General features: G+C 42.1%; 1 protein-coding gene across 2 annotated transcripts in view; it reads left to right on the top strand.

The window, feature by feature from the left end:
- LOC147035196 (cAMP-dependent protein kinase inhibitor alpha-like) overlaps nt 1–10,138 on the top strand; it is a 79,111-nt gene extending 68,973 nt beyond the window's left edge. For both annotated transcript variants that reach the window (XM_085895196.1, XM_085895189.1), the window contains exon 3: nt 9,048–10,138. In XM_085895196.1, the coding sequence (XP_085751322.1) occupies nt 9,048–9,145 (98 nt within the window). In that variant the 3' untranslated portion in view covers nt 9,146–10,138. The remainder of the gene's footprint in view (nt 1–9,047) is intronic.
- The last annotated feature ends 6,580 nt before the right edge of the window (nt 10,139–16,718 follow it).

Here is a 16,718-nt window from a genome sequence, read left to right on the forward strand (position 1 = left end):
GTCATCTTTCCCCTGCTTGTTGTGTCCAACTATAACACCACTGTTAGTACATTGCCCTTTTACCCACTGTACCCTGCTCTTCCAAGAGCCTTGATTATTATATAAAAAAATACAATACTAATATAATTTGCCAAGAATAGCTATTCGACAGCATTTCCCAATGCACCCTGTGTATCATTAGACCTCAGTTTGCCTTAATAATTTGTGTTGTTTGTGAAACATACACAGAAAGACGATGAACCTCGGTTTTGTGAGTTGTTCAGGCTCTACTACTGGGAGTAGGGTTTTCTTGTATTTTTTTTCCCAACTTATAAAGCAGGGTTATCAAATAAAATGTTTCAAAACAGAAGCACCTGTAATGCAATGAACAAAGCAACATCCGTCTTTGAGTAGAAGGAATATAATTTGAGATAATGATCATAATGCAAAGATGTAATGATGTCTCATGAGACACAATTTTTTTGTCGCTTGAGAGATGATTGTTTGTAAAATTGATCTTTGGGGAAGCACTGAGAGGGACAAATTGGGTCTTCAATTTATAAGTTTGGATTTTAAAAAAAATAATGCGAGCCAAGTTAGTTGGTTGTTTCTTTTTAATACTTTACCCAAACCTGATTCAACAAAAGGAGTGACAAACAAAACTGAAATGATATTTGGCTATTCTTTTTTTTTTTCCACATTTTATTAGCCCTCAACCGAGCATGAGCCCGTCCATTATTGGGTGATGTCAATCCATCCGTCCTTCCATCCATCCAATTGTGCATCTATTCGGAGCCTCCAGTCAAATTGTTTTGTGCCAAAAATCATAGTGGGGCAGATAAGTGAATATATTCAGGGGGATCTTTCAAATGGTGATAAAGCACCAAAATTGGCATGGATACCCCTCTAAGACTACCTTTTTGAAAACAGTCCATTAGCCACCTGTAATGTATCAGGCAGGGAAAGCAGTTTGAATACACCATAAATGTTTTATTGTGCTCCACACACAAACATCAGAACCCTCCATGAGCCCAGCTTCGTCGTGCGCCGCTATCTTCCCGCCTCTCGATGACCGCGCTTCCGGTTGATCTGATACATGAATACATGACACCATCTAAAAATTAAAAATGGCAACCATTTTTTAAAAGATGGCCAGCATTTGTGACATGGAAATACTATGTTTACCACATAATTTGATGCGGTGGGCCTATTTGAATGATTTTGGTGTCAAATTATATGTTTTTAACCAAGCAGAAGCTGATTTAACTATAAAACTTCTCAGAAGCTTCCTTATAGAACTTGTAGCACATTGACTGAAAATATATGCAGCTTACCATGAATTAAACTTCTTACTTTTGTTTCAAAAGTCAGCCAGGGCTTGAACCATTCATCTTCTCACAAGACGGCCAGTTTGGCTGAAATAATATCTAAATTGCAAAATGACTGGAACACGTGTTGACTGTCAAATTGACAAGAAGGACAAAGATCTCTAATCACCACCAATCCACGATCCATGTAGTACTGAAGATGATGGATACTCTATGATTGCGTAAAATATTCGACTATTTCAAGCCATCAATGATCTCGCAATCGTTTTGGATCCAGCAAGATTAGATGAAGGTGGCAGCATAAAAGAAACACTGAGAAAGAACAATACAAAATACCATCAGAGCTGTCGACTAAAGTTCAACAGCAAACTGCAACAGGCAAGGAAAAGAGAAACTAGTGCTAGTAGTACAGATGAAGGGTGCAGCAAGATGCGAATAACCAGCCGTGTGCAGTCTGAGTCCCTCTTATGTGAGAAGGATGCTCCAGCATCAGAACTGAGACAAACTATGACCATGCGGCTCAATGAAATACTGAACGAATGTGCCGAAAACTTAAACGATGGAAGGCTTTTGGACAAACTAAGTGATGGAGATGTTGTAGCATAAGAGATGAAGTACCACTCTTCTTGCTTGGCAGATCTGCACAACAAGGAGATGGTCGGCCTGAACAAGAAGTGTCTAGGGTCGCTAGAGAAGGGATGACCAACTACTGCATTGGCATTTTCTGTGCTACTCGCCTACAAAGTTGAAACCAAACCCAGCAGTGACGGTCCAGATATATTCCGGCTTGCAGATATGGTCAGCCTGGATAACTGAGGGTAAAAAAACCTGGGATCAACTCAACCAGACTAAAGGACAAACTGTTGACAATAAATCCTGAACTAGAAGCTCACAAGAAGGGAAGGGATATCCTCCTGGCTTACCAAAAATATGTCAGCTCAGTGCTATCACAAGCCACTGACTAATCCAACACCATTATCCTTGCCAAAAGCAGCCAAGATCTTGCAATGACAGAATCTTGCCCACAAAATCACATTTGATGGGACCTTCCATGGAGGATGCATTGAAGAAGCCTTTCCATCGACTCTTCTCTAGCTTGTGGGGATGATTGAACATGGATGGGGCTGATATCAAATCTCAACTGAGATTTGGGGCATCAAAGACAGACTGAGCAGTGGTGCAGCTGCTGCAGTACAACTGCTATGCAAGGTACAAAGAAGGAGCAGCTACTCACCGGCATGCAAAAGATCAGGAGACCCCGTTCCCTGTTTACATGGGAATGTCTGTTTTTATGACAACCCGAAAGCGACTTCTGGGAGAAATGTTTTATGAGCATGGCATCAGCATTTTATACGACAGAGTGCTCGGTCTCTGCACAGCTAGGAGATGCATCTGTCAACAAGTACATGGCAGATGGTGTGGTATCTCCACCAGTTCTGCGAAGAGGGTTGTTCATCACATCTGCCATGGACAACATAAACCACAACCCAATTGCAACAACAGCTACTACCTCTTTCCATGGAACCAGAATTTCAGTCTTCAAGCAGCCAACCTCAGACAATGAAGTTGAAAAGCATGAAACGCTCCAACTTGGAAAGAGCAAGGTGAAGACAGTCCCAGAACTTCCTCACTCCTTCATCAACATCCGCTCTGTGAACTCCACAAAGAAGAAGCCTTCTCCTCCCAAAGTCCATGGTCTGACTGTCAAAGTCACTGCATTCCTGAGACCACAACTGGCTCTTGAGTATGAATGGCTGGAGAAAGTCAGCATCATTGAAGAAGTAGATGGTGCAGAGAATGTTGCTTGGTCAGCCAACCACACATCAAAGAAGAGAAGTCTAGCATTTGAAGTTAGCTTTGCATCGCTGTTGTAATGTCCGGAGGGCAGTGAGGTGATGTGGATTTTTTAAAACCCACCTTGTTGTGATCGTTGTCCTCATGAAGGATTCTAACTGGCCGATTGTGGAATCCTATTTGACTTCAGACAGAGTTTAACGTTTGTCCGATTTGATTATAAAATCCTACAAAAACCCTATCGACACTGATAAAACTGATGTCCACACAAGTCCTTCCTTGTGAAACAATTTATTTCCTAATTATACACCATACACTTCTCACCCTTGTACAATTAACTTAAGAATCCATATTGATTGCAATATTATTTGGTTCTATTTCATTTATTCTTACTTTAGTTAACAGTTAGACCAACCCGATTCAATTCACTTCTACATTACATCAGAGAGTTTTATTCTAACTTGGTACTTGGTCAGTTCCAAGGAGTACAAGCCACTGAGATACTCTAATTCCTCATGTGCTTGCACTGAAAACAATTTCAGATTTCAAAGCATTTTATACTTTCGTGAGAGAGAGGTTGGGGGATATTCACCCAGACTGTAGACGTGTCCTTTAGACAAAAAGCCACTTCGTACATTTCTAAGCAAAGGTTCATTTATCAGCTCGGTCACTCTGCTCCAGAACAACACATTTCTTATCATTTAGGGCAAAAGTCTTTTGGCCAGAAATGACAGCCAATTCAACTTGCAGCATAAAAGTTACATTTCTGAAACTCCATTTGTTGCAATTTAAAATACATTAATATAAATTTTTCCCCCACAGAGGCACGGAGAGTCGTGAGGGTTGTCGAACTCTGTTTATTGCCCGTCCGAATGCACACTACTGTAGACTACACACACGCCTCCAGCGGCGCAAACACCTATATGCCTTGCAGACACGTGACCACCACATTACTCCTCCACACCCCCCACAACGCTCCCCGCATTGTGCTTTGCCCGTGTATGCCAATACACCACAGCTGTTACCTCTTCTTCAAGATGAATCCCACTCGATTGCCACAATACGACATGTTATGGACAAGATCAAGGACACAGTTGCACTCCTCAACCCAGGGCAAGGTCCTGTCATCACATTGACCAGCCAATCTATGCAATGGTGAAGCAGATCCAGTGGCACTGGCCTGAGCGCTATGGTGAAGACAAATTTGTCATCATGTTTGGAGGTCTTCATATTGAGATGGCTGCACTGAAGTCTGCTGGAACTCTACTTCAAGATAGTGAATGGACAGGAGCCCTTGTTGAGGTAGATGTTGCCTCTTCTGGACCGGCAGAATAATTTGTCTGCTTCAAGCACCATGAGAACACATCAAATGCACAAGATTATAGCTTGCAGTCTCTACATCTCTTAAAGGCAGCCTACACTGATTATTGCACAGAGGCACAGAAACACTCTGAGGGAGTGCTCAGTTTTGAAGATTAGTGTGAGAGTTACAAACTGCAAAGCCCAGTTTCATTTCTTGAATACGGTGCTGTCACTGGAACTGGTGATCCTCTCACTGATCCAGGCATTCAGGGAAGCCAACTTCACCCTGTACGGTCAAGCGCTGTCTGAGCTGATACCGTTCTACATTTGCCAATAACAACATGAACTATGCACGGTGGCTTAGCATTAATCTTTGAGATATGACAACTCGAGATCAGAAACATCCCAAGCTGACTCGAGTTCCACAGGGGGAAATTTGTTATGCAAAAATCAAGCTGGGAATTCTTAGCAATGGCCATTGACCAAGCTCACGAGCAAGCCAATGCCTTCATCAAAGGTGATGGGGGTGCAGTTGGAGTGACTGAAGACCCATCAGCGCTGAGAAGATGGATGGTGGCTGGCCCTGAAATCAGCAACTGGTTACTCAGTACGAGGCAGTGTCAGTAGTCAAAGATATAACCGAACGCGACAGACACCAAGAGTAAACCGAGTGAGCTCAAAGAGTGCTCTTTGAGAAAGTAGACAGGCTAACCAAGGTGATGAAAGACATGGGTAATCACATCCAGGAAGAGACTGGGGACCTGCTTACACTGGACAAAAAGGACATTGCCAACCCCAATGCTGCTGAAATTATTGGCACACTATGAGAGGGGCAGAATCTGCTTCTGGAATTCATGAAGGAGCTAGAAAGTGAAGACGAATGCACGTTCTACAAGCCAATGAAGAACAAGATGGACTTCTTTAGCCAAGAACCAGCTCCTGATGATCCAAAGCAAAAGTTAGTGAAAGAAGATTGCCACCTCTTCTCCAAGCTCTTCATCTTATGCCAGGCCAGAGAGTGTGACCTATAGGAATCTTTTCAGTATGAAACCCAATCATTTCCTGCTGCATTGAGTGGCAGTGGAAAGCTTCACACCTGCGAGAAGTCTCAGCTTGCTGCCATTCTTGAGACTCGTGTCACAATACCAGACACCAAACCAGAGGCTGATGCCATCATCATTGATGGTTCGGCTTTGGTGAACACTCTGCCACCACTAAACTCAAAGAGGTTTGAGGATTATGCAGCACTGGACGTTATTCCCACAATAGAAGCATACTCTTCTAAGTACAAGAGAACAGACATTGTGTTTGATGTCAACTGGCTATTTAGCAATTTGTCAAGCAATTAGCAATATATTGAGTGACTCATAGTTATGAAGATCAGCGATCAATGATCAACAATCAGCGATCAATAATCAACAATCAAAAACAGAAACCATCATGACCTGTTTCAAGGCAAAGCATTTTAGGAGGCCAAATGAAAATGGGGCTAAGACCTTGCGAGGTGAAGTTGGGCTGACCAAGGATAAGCCTTTCATGGAGGCAAGCCATTAATTATCTTCAAAAGGGGTGTTCAAATTTACCCAAACACCCAGTTTTCATTCATGCATTCCCTTGGAGTTCCCTTTCATATGCACACTTATACATATATGCACATTCCATTCCCTTTCATATGCACACAAAGTTTCAGGCTGCTAGGTTTCATGGTTTTGGAGTGATGGAGAGCACACATACACACACACACACACTTATACATACAGTTGTTAATATATTTAGTACCACAAATGATACAACGATATCCTTCGTTTTGAATGATATAGAAACTCAAAAAGTTTTCTGTGTTTTCAGGTCTGGTGGTATAATGTAAAAGAAAATGGCGACTCCACAGGAGAAAGCTCAGTGCATGGAATGGTTCATCGAGACAAGATCTGACAGGCAAGTTCAGAATGATTTCCTTACAAGGTATGGAAGGAATCTGCCATCAAGGACTACTATCAGAGAGTGGGACAGGAGGTTGAAGGAGACTGGAAGTGGTGAGAAACAGAAAAGTACTGGTGGACAAAGCAGAAGTACAGCAGACATTGAACGAGTGCGTGAATCATTTCAACAAAGTCCCAGAAAATCCATTTGATGCACACCCAGAGAACTGTGACTACCAACCAGCACTGTACACAAGATTGTGCATAAAAGACTGAAGATTTATGACTATAAGGTGCAGATCCTGCAGAAACTCACAACCAAATGAAGGACCCAAACGCAAGGCATTTGCCTTGAAAATGCTCAGTTTCATAGAGGATGATGATGATTATACCTGTAAAAGGTCATGTTCACAGACGAGTCTTGCTTTCATGTATCAGGGTTGGTCAACCAGAGCAATGTGAGGATCTGGGGCTCTGAAAACCCCCATGTGCTCATTGAACACAGACATGATAGTCCAAAGGTCAATATGTGGTGCGGCCTTCTTCATGACCGCTTGCTGGGTCCGTTTTTCTTTGCTGAGGATACAGTGACCTCAACAATTTATATGAACATTTTGGAAGGATTCGCCTTCCAATAGATTGAAGACCTGCAACCCGATCTCATTTTTCAACAGGATGGTGCTCTCCTTCATTGAGCCTTATTCGTTTGAGACATCCTCAATGAAAAAAATTCCAGGTCACTAGATTGGCCGAGACGGACCAATAGCCTCACCCCCACGATCATCAGACATAACCCCCCTTCGATTTTATTCTATTTGTTTGTCAAAGATGTTGTCTACAACACCAATGTGGCAAATCTGCAGGATCTTCCTTCTCGGATCACAGCTGCACACGTACTGTTGGATGCAAAAATGCTGAGCGGAACATGGCAAGAACTCTTGAACCACCTTGATGTCCTGCGCATGACAAACGGAGCTCACAGTAAAGTGTATTAATGGTGTGCACAAAACATGATGAGTTTTTGTATCAATATAAACCAAGGGGTATGGGTGTATCATTTGTGGTTCTAAACATATTTACAACTAAAATTGTCCAGGTATTTTTGGAACATCCTTGTATAACATGATATCTCAGAAGTAATGAACAGATTTGAACGAAACTTGGTGGACAGGTTGGGTGTGTGACAAGGAAGAATTTATTCGATTTTGGTAAAGATCCAGATCCGATGATTTTTTAAGTTTTAAGTGATTCTCCGTCATTGGAGATGGGGACGAAAGACTATATGTAGCATGACTTTCAAAACATTGTGGACAAGTTTTGACAAAACGAGGTAGATGAGTTTTCACAAAATGAGGTAGATGAGTTTTGACAAAACGAGGTGTATGAGTTGGTTAGTTGACAAGAACAAGCCAATTGGATTAGATTTTGATTGAGGTCAGGATCAAGATCTGGCCTATCAATGAGATATAAAACGTAAACTGTTCAGCCTGGCAAAAGTATGCGCTCTACTGAGTGCTGTTGCAGTTATTCTCTGTTCTCTCCTTTACTATGCTACACTCATTATTGGACTGCATTTCTCTACAGTCGGTAAGTTATCCGTGGATTGGACATGCCAATAAGTTAAATGCCAAGAGGTGGTTATTTGCCACTGTTTTTCCACCTCAAAATTTATTCCGTATTCTTTTCATGTTTTTCATGACTAACAATTTTCACAAACTATTTGAAATGTTTATTCTGGCAGTGCAGCATTGTAATAAAATAGTCGAGCTATAATACTGATATGTATGCATCATTTTATAGATAGAGTGGAGCAAGGTGTCTCTGTGAGAAAGGTGGGGTAAGATCCCCTTCCCTTATAAACTCCTCTTTCTTGCTATTGGCCTACCATTGTCCACAACTTGCCCCATCTTCATATATATATATATATATATATATATATATATATATATATATATATATATATATATATATATATATATATATATATATATATATATATATATATATATATATATATATATATATTACACACACACACACACACACACACACGATTTTTTATTTATTTATTTTTTGTGAATACCCTCTGCCACATACTGCATGTTGCTTGATGGAAGTTATTTATTATTCCTGAAGAATACACTCAATTTCTTATTCGGTCAATTAATAAATTTGCCAATCCATGAGACAATATAAAAATTTAAGTTGAATGGTATGTGTGATGTATCTTTTCAGCTTTAGGGTGGTTTACTCTACTATACAATCAACTATTGTAATGTTTTCATTTAGAGATGACCAAAACAACCTCAATGAATATTATTGTCTTACTTGAATGGGGCAATCTTCACTACTTACTCTATGTATGCAAACATGGCAACTTGAGGAAATGAAAAGGTGCTCTTTAATTGGAGTCTCACTACTGAGGTGGAGAGGAGAGGAGCAAAGGGAGGTTTGAAGAAGATCAGAGTTGTGGAAGATGGTTTGGGTCAAAAGGTCAACGTTTTTGCATGGATAAAGTGATGTGAAGATAGCCTCCATTCCCTTATTCTGTATTTAAAATATGCCATAGTTCTTCTGTTATCCTTACACAATGAAGAAAAATAATCTGCCAATGTTCTTGACACTAAATTTCTGATGATTACTAATTTTAACTTTTTAAAAATATTGTTTTATCACAATGCAACTTTCCTTGACTTGTCTGGATTGAAATATGAAATTGTTTCAGGTTCTGATACTGCTGAGGGATCTTTGGAAGAACCATCACGAGCCACCGCATCACCAGTCGGAGACCAGGCAGCAGGCGTGGAACTGCCAAATGAATGAGTCGATTATTACCGTGTGCTTTTGACTCTTGTCTTTTTCAATGGAACATACCAGCAGTAGAGGAAAGCAGCCTTCCAGAAAAAGTACATCCCCGCTGGGTTTCTGTGCTGTGGAACATTGGATTGGTTATTCGATTAACGGATATTTTGTTTTGAGTGGATCTTAATTTGCTTATGATGGCAATATTGTAATTGACAGGCGTAATTTCCTTATTGTGACAACAGCAGAAAGAAGTGCACTGTATTCACAGGAAACCCCATACAACAAGATTATGAAAGTTTAGATAAAAACCATCATACTTAGAAAGTTTATCATTATTTCATGGTCTCAGAACATTTTCTTGATATGGAAAGATTTGAAAAATACAAACAGTTGTTTTCAGTTGCTTTAAAGATTGAATCACTTCACTTGTAGAGAAGAAGGTTTATGTAAGATGACCGGCAATATTGGCAAAAAACTTAAAATGCAATGTGAAATCATTTATTTAGTCAAATATAAGAATAAGATACATTTTAAATGAATGAGCTTATCATTATGTAAAGAAAGTTGTCCATGAAAGGAGAGAAAATGGAAGTCATTGGCTTGGACATTACTACATGACCAACCTCAGTCATAATAGAGAAATATTTATTGATAAACTGTATGATTTATAATTTCTTTTTCTGCACTGATCCAAAATACTTTTTGGGTCCTTTAGCCAAAAGGCCTTAATGCTGCACTTCATTCTTCGCTGTATCTCTGGTTAAAAGCAGCTTTTCATACCCATGCTTGCCCCCACCCCTCACCTTTCCTTTCATGCTTTCAGGGTGATGCCAGACAGAAAAAAGCAAAATTGTGTTTATGCCATATTATTAAACCATCTAGATTTGTTTGTGTTCATTCCATATTGCCTTATATTAAAACTTTAAGTATCAGTAAAGAAGATCATCTAACAGTAATACTGTGCGTCTTAGTAAGAATGTTTCAAAAAAAAAAATTGTGAAGTTTTTTTTTTCATGCACATCTTCGACGCTCACCTAAAATGGGATGTGTTTCGTTAGGTCTGAGTAGAGTTGTGAAAATAAATGTGCAACGTTTTAATGTGTATGTGTGTGTATATCGACATAGACAGATATATGTGTCTAGACACAGACACAGATATATGTATCGACATAGACACAAAGGGCGGAGGAGCTCTTTGTGAGCCAACGGCCATCCATATCTAGTGCCCAACTGTGTCTGCGGACGTCCTACTGCAGTTGGGTCACTTCTTATTAGGAGGTCGGTGGCAGGATTTGCACTCCGGCCACCGTAAAACCCTTCATTCCGCAAAACGCAAAAAAATCTGAAAACCCACTCCGTGGGAGTACCTCCTGTGCAGCTTCCCTTCGCAGGGCAGCTCACCGGATGACTGGATTGGGGCAAAGCCTTCGGGACCCCCAATCTTTGATAGGAGGGAAACCACGGGGTAACATCCCTGGGTCAGATTGCGGGAGAGTGTCGGAGTGGTGCTGAGGTGTCGTCCACCAGACGGCGGTCTCCTTGGGTTAACCTGAGGCGGTCCCTTCGGGTGGGTGCCTGGAATGTCCTATCCCTAAGAGAGGATGATCACCTGTCTCTGTTATCATCTGAGCTCAAGCGTTTGGACATCGGGATTGCAGCTCTCTCTGAGGTTCGGAGACCGGATTGCGGAGAGATAATGGTGGGTGGTTACACCTACTATTGGTCTGGTCGCTCTGATGGTTACCATACCCAAGGAGTTGCTGTAGCTGTGTCCAATAAGCTGACCCCAATGATAATTGAGGTAACACCGGTCAACGAGCGTATTATGAGATTAAGGATTCGTCACTCCTTAGGTGTCATTTCCCTGGTCTCTGTTTATGCTCCGACTGAGGCGAGTGATCTCACCGTGAAGGATACATTCTACGCCACACTCGAGTCTGTGGTTAATCAGTGCCCCAGACGAGATACACTTCTAGTCTTGGGGGATTTCAATGCATCGACTGGAACTGATAGGGACGGTTATGAGGTGTGTGTTGGTCCCCATGGGTCAGGAACTATGAACCAGAATAGCACTAAGTTCCTTGACTTTGCAAGAAGTCATGGACTTAAGGTGGCTGGTTCATGGTTTCAGCGCCCACAAGCTCATCGCTGGACTTGGTATTCCAACGCTGGCGGTGTGGCAAAGGAGATTGACCATGTCCTCATTGACGGTCGTTGGAGGATGATCCAGAACTGCAGGGTCTACCAGAGTGCTCAGTTCCTCAATACTGACCACAGGCTTGTTGTAGCAACTCTAAAGCTGCACCTTAAATCCTGGAGAATGGTGCCATCCCAGCCGAGGCTGGATGTTGCCAAGCTCAGGGATGAGAGAGTAGCTGAGGAGTTTGCGAACAGGCTGAGTGGACACTTGGGGGGTCTGGGTGCTTTGGGGGGTCCTGAAGAGTTGTGGAGCACCTTCAAGACCACCGTCCTTGATGTTGCCGGTGGATGCCTTGGAGCTCACCGCAGGGCAAAGAAGAATTTTGTCTCTCAAGGGACACTGGATACCATTGACCAGAGTCGCAGGGCCAGGCTGAATGGCAGAGCTGAGCTGTTCAGGGAGCTGAGGCGTAAAACTGTACGTGCACTGAGGGTGGACAAGGAGGCCTATGTGCGAGGAATCTGTGAGGGGGTAGAGCATCACCTGTGGACAGGTGATTCTCGTCCCGCTTACAGTGGAATTCGCACATTACGTTCATCCAAGCCCATCCCTCGGAGCACTACAGTTCGAGCAGAGAGTGGTAGGCTCTTGACAGAGGAGTCTGAAGTGAAGGCCCGCTGGGCCGGTTACTTTGAGCGGTTGTACCAGGCTGATCCCCCAACTGTCGAGTTGGACGTCAAGGGTGTTACAATCCCTGTTGCTGACCCTCAAATAAACTGTGGTCCACCTACGCTTGTGGAAACACGGGCTGCGGTGAACCAGTTGAAACGGGGCAAAGCTCCAGGGATCTGTGGCATCCATGCCGAACTTCTCAAGGCTGGTGGAAATGCTGCACTCGTGTCGTTGCATGCAGTTTTGTGCTCTGCCTGGAACACAGGCATCATCCCAACTGACTGGAAGAGGGGCCTTGTTGTCCCTCTCTGGAAAGGGAAGGGTGATCACCAAGACTGCAACAACTACCGAGGGGTGACGCTGCTCTCAGTGCCGGGCAAGGTCTTTGCTCGGATAATTCTCGATAGGGTTCGCCACCATCTGCTTGAGCACCAGCGTCCAGAGCAGTCAGGCTTTACACCAAAGAGGTCAACGATTGACCGTATCCTTGCACTTCGTGTCCTCACCGAACGCAGACGAGAGTTTTGGCAGGGGCTGCTTGCAGCCTATGTTGATCTCTGTAAAGCGTTCGATTCAGTGAATCGGGATGTCCTCTGGAGGATTCTTGGTCTTCGTGGGGTGCCACCAAAACTGATCGATCTGATGTCTGAACTCTACTCTGGTACTGAGAGTGCTGTGAAGTATGGTGGTACCATCTCTGACTTATTTCCAGTTGTTACTGGAGTTCGTCAGGGATGTGTACTTGCCCCCACACTTTTCAGCACTTGTATGGACTGGATTCTAGGGAGGATGTCGGAGAGATCAAGTTGCGGTGCGTCATTTGGGAATGTCAAGATCTCGGACCTTGACTTTGCAGATGATGCAGTCATCTTTGCGGAGACTTTAGACATCCTCTTGGGGGCCCTCGAGGTGCTGAATGAGGAGTCGGAGCCGTTGGGATTACGGGTTTCTTGGGTCAAAACTAAGATCCAGGCTTTCGGTGACATCTTGGATGCTGCTGTCCTGTCTGTGTCTGTTTGTGGTGAGGATGTTGAGGTCGTGGAGAGATTCACTTACCTTGGCAGTGATATTCATGTCTCTGCTGGCTGCGAGTCAGAGGTCAATAGACGTCTGGGTCGGGCCTGGGGAGTCATGGATTCACTGGATCATGGGGTGTGGCGCTGCCGGTACCTGTGCGGGAGGACGAAAGTCCGAGTCTTCAGGTCCTTGGTACTTCCAGTCTTGCTCTATGGGTGCGAGACTTGGACTCTGACCAAGGATCTGAGACGGAGACTTAATTCCTTTGGTACCAGGTCTCTTCGGAGAATCCTTGGCTATCGCTGGTCAGATTTTGTGTCCAACGAGCGGTTGCTGAGAGAGACTCGGATGAGATTTGTTACCTACATGGTCCGTGAGCGTCAGTTGCGGCTGTATGGACATGTGGCTCGTTTTCCTGACTCTGATCCTGCTCACCAGATTCTCTCAGCGAGGGAGTCTCATGAGTGGAGGAGGCCAGTGGGTCGACCACGTGCCTCATGGTTGCAACAGGTTGACCTTCATCTCAAGGAGATGGGGATGGGCCTGGCATCTGCCTGGGGGATGGCCAGACAGAGGCCCCTGGAGTACCGGCGGAAAGTGGACGCAGCGACGTGCTGTTCTGGCACATGCTCACATACCTGACCTGACAGATATATATATATATATATATATATATATATATATATATATATATATATATATATATATATATATATATATATATATATATATATATATATATATATATATATATATATATATATATATATATATATATATATATATATATATATATATATATATATATATATATATATATATATATATATATATATATATATATATATATATATATATATATATATATATATATATATATATATATATATATATATATATACACATATACACGTGTGCGTGTGCGTGTGCGTAAAAATCAGACACACCTCCTGACTGTTATGGTGAGAATCGCCGCGGATTATTTCTCACACGGTATCTTTGTTGTTTGACAATCTTTGTCTGTTTGACAGTCACCGGGCTGAGGCCTCCGGATTGGAGGTGATGCTTTGGTGTCAGACTATGTCTAATGGAGATTGGGGGAGAGTGCTCGTCATACGTCACACTCCACATGTTTCGATATTTATGCCTTGTATATAAAGACAACAATAAAAACTAGAAAGAACAACCAGAGATTGCAGACCCTTGCCAGGACTTTTGTGTTATGTATTTTGTGTGGCAAATAAATGGAAGGATGTAGGAAATTAAAAGTCATTGATTGCATATGAAAGGTCTAAATGGTCTCGTTGTAAATGTGTAAGGGTCAATGGTCTGAAAAGTTGTAAAGGTCAAATAGTCTGAAGGTCTAACGGTATAAAGGAGGAAAGGTCTGAAAATGTCTAAATGGGTCGAAAGAGTTGAAATGGCCTCAAGTATCTGAAGGGTCTTAAAAGGTCGAAGAGGTCTAAAAGGGTGCAATTTAAGGTTTAAATGGTTGGAATTTCTGAAGGGGTCTAAAGTGTCTTAAAACATGGAAAAAAAACCATCAAAAGCTCAAAGGGGTCGACAGGGTATTAAAAGGCCCAAAAGATATGAAGGTCTAAAAGGATCTAAAGTGTGGAAAGGCGTCTAAGGGGTCCAAAAGACGCTAAGAGGATTTAAAGGGTCTTAGGAGGTCTAAGGATTCCAAATGGTGTGAAGGAGTATGTGTAGTCAGGGAATATGTGGGGTATTCAGGGTATATAGGGTCTAACGGGGTCTACATGGTCGTAATGGTCAAAGGTGTCTTAAAAGGGGCTGAAGGGTCTGAGGGGTCTTGTGGGTCTAAAGGAACTTATGGATCATACAGGGTGTTAGGGTTCCAGGGGGTCTTAGGGTGTCTTTAAGTGTCTTCGGAGCCCAAAACATTTTTGGGATCTAAAATGGTGTTCGGGTTCGAGAGGGTTTTAAAGAGACTTAAACTATGTTTAAGGGTCTTAGGGGTGTTAGGCATATTAGTGGGCTTAGGTTTCTGAAGGGTCTCATGGGTCTAAAGGGTCTTAGAGGTTTAAAAAGTTTTTGGGGCCTTAGGGGTCTAAAAGGATTCTTTTGGGTCATAAAGGGTGTTAGGGTTCTAGTTGGTCTTAAATGGCCTATGGGGCCTAAAGCATTTTAGGGGTCGAAAGGTTCTTAGGGGTCTTTAGGATCTTAAAGGGTGTTTGGGTTCTAGAACATTTTAGGGGATCTTATAGGGTCTTAAATGTTCTTAGATGTCCATCGGGTCTTGGGGATCATAAGCGTCTTAGGGGTGTAAAGGGTCCTCGGGAATATATGGCATCTTGCAGGATCTTCGGTTTTAGAAGGGTCTTAGGGGTCTAAATGATCTTAAATGTGCTTAGGGATCTAAAGGGTCTTAGCAGTCTTAAGCATCATTGGGGTCTAAAGGGTCTTTGGTGTTATTGGGGTTTTTAGTTTCTGAATGGTCTTTCAGGTCAAAAAAAATATTTGGTTGCTAATTGCTCTCAAGGGTGGTGGGGGTATTAAAGATTCTTAAGGGGTCTTAGGGGGTCTTATGTTTGTAAAGGGTCGAGAGGATCTTGGGGGTCTTAAGCATCTAATATAATTAATACACATACTCATGATCTGTGCGGAGAAGCAAACAGACAAACAAACAAGAAAGACGTCTTGCAGAGAATGACACTTGCAAAATCCCTAAAACAAATTTGACCATAATTGAGGATTTTAGAAATATCACAAATTGTTGACCATGTTGACCATTTCACCTAAGTTGACCTTAAAAATATTTGTTCGTTGAATTCAATGACCTGATATGCAAATCCTCTTCAAATTTCAAGTCAATGGGATGAAAATTGAGGATTTTAGAACGCCTACGTTGTTGACCTTTGGCTAATGTTGACCTTTTGGTCTATGTTACCCTCAAAAATAATTGGCTGTTTGAATTCAGTGATCTGAAATATAAATCATCTTAAAATTTCAAGTCAATCAGATAAAAATTGAGGATTTTAGAAATTGCACCTAAGTTGTTCACCTTTAGCCTATCTTGACCTTTTGCACGATGTTGATCTCAAAAATAATTGGTGGTTGAATTCACTGACTTGATGTGCAAATATTCTTTAACTTTCATGTCAATCGGATGAAAGTTGATTTTAGAAATTCCTACAAAGTTGTTGACCTTTGGCCTATGTTGGTTGACATTTTGACCTCAAAATCAATAGTAGGGTGTTTCATATTGCAACATTTTTAGGCTAGTCAAGTTGGCTACCATTCATAGCTTTTAAATATGGATAAAAACTCGACTCGCCGACTTTTGGAATTTTTCTCCCAAAAATGGCCGCCGGCGGCTATTTTTTCCAAAATGGCGGCCTTTTTCACGTTTCGACACAGAAATCGACTCCTACACCTGTTAAATACGTTAATGTTACTTGATATGTGTATGTTTGTAGATGATTATGATTGCTATGTCTGCTAGCAGTCGGGGACTAGACATTAGGCATCCAATATGGCAGAAAAATCCAAAATGGCGTCCAAGATGGCCAATTTTTGGCCACTGGAAAGTTGTTCCCTTCGATGTGGGTTCTAATATGTCTAGTTATAGGTTTTTAGGTGTGCTGAATTCGTTTTTATGCTCTAAAATGCAGTATATCTGTCACAGAGACGTCTGCAGACGTCATGCTCTCGCGTTAAGAAGTAGTTCTTGCAAGTCCGAAGAAGAATTTTGAATATTCTCGCCCTCATTGATATCAGAAAATAACAATTAAATATTCG

The sequence above is a fragment of the Eptatretus burgeri genome, chromosome 1 (assembly GCF_056783735.1).
Source record: "Eptatretus burgeri isolate ZD-2024b chromosome 1, Ebu_testis_v1, whole genome shotgun sequence".
NCBI lineage: Eukaryota > Metazoa > Chordata > Myxini > Myxiniformes > Myxinidae > Eptatretus > Eptatretus burgeri.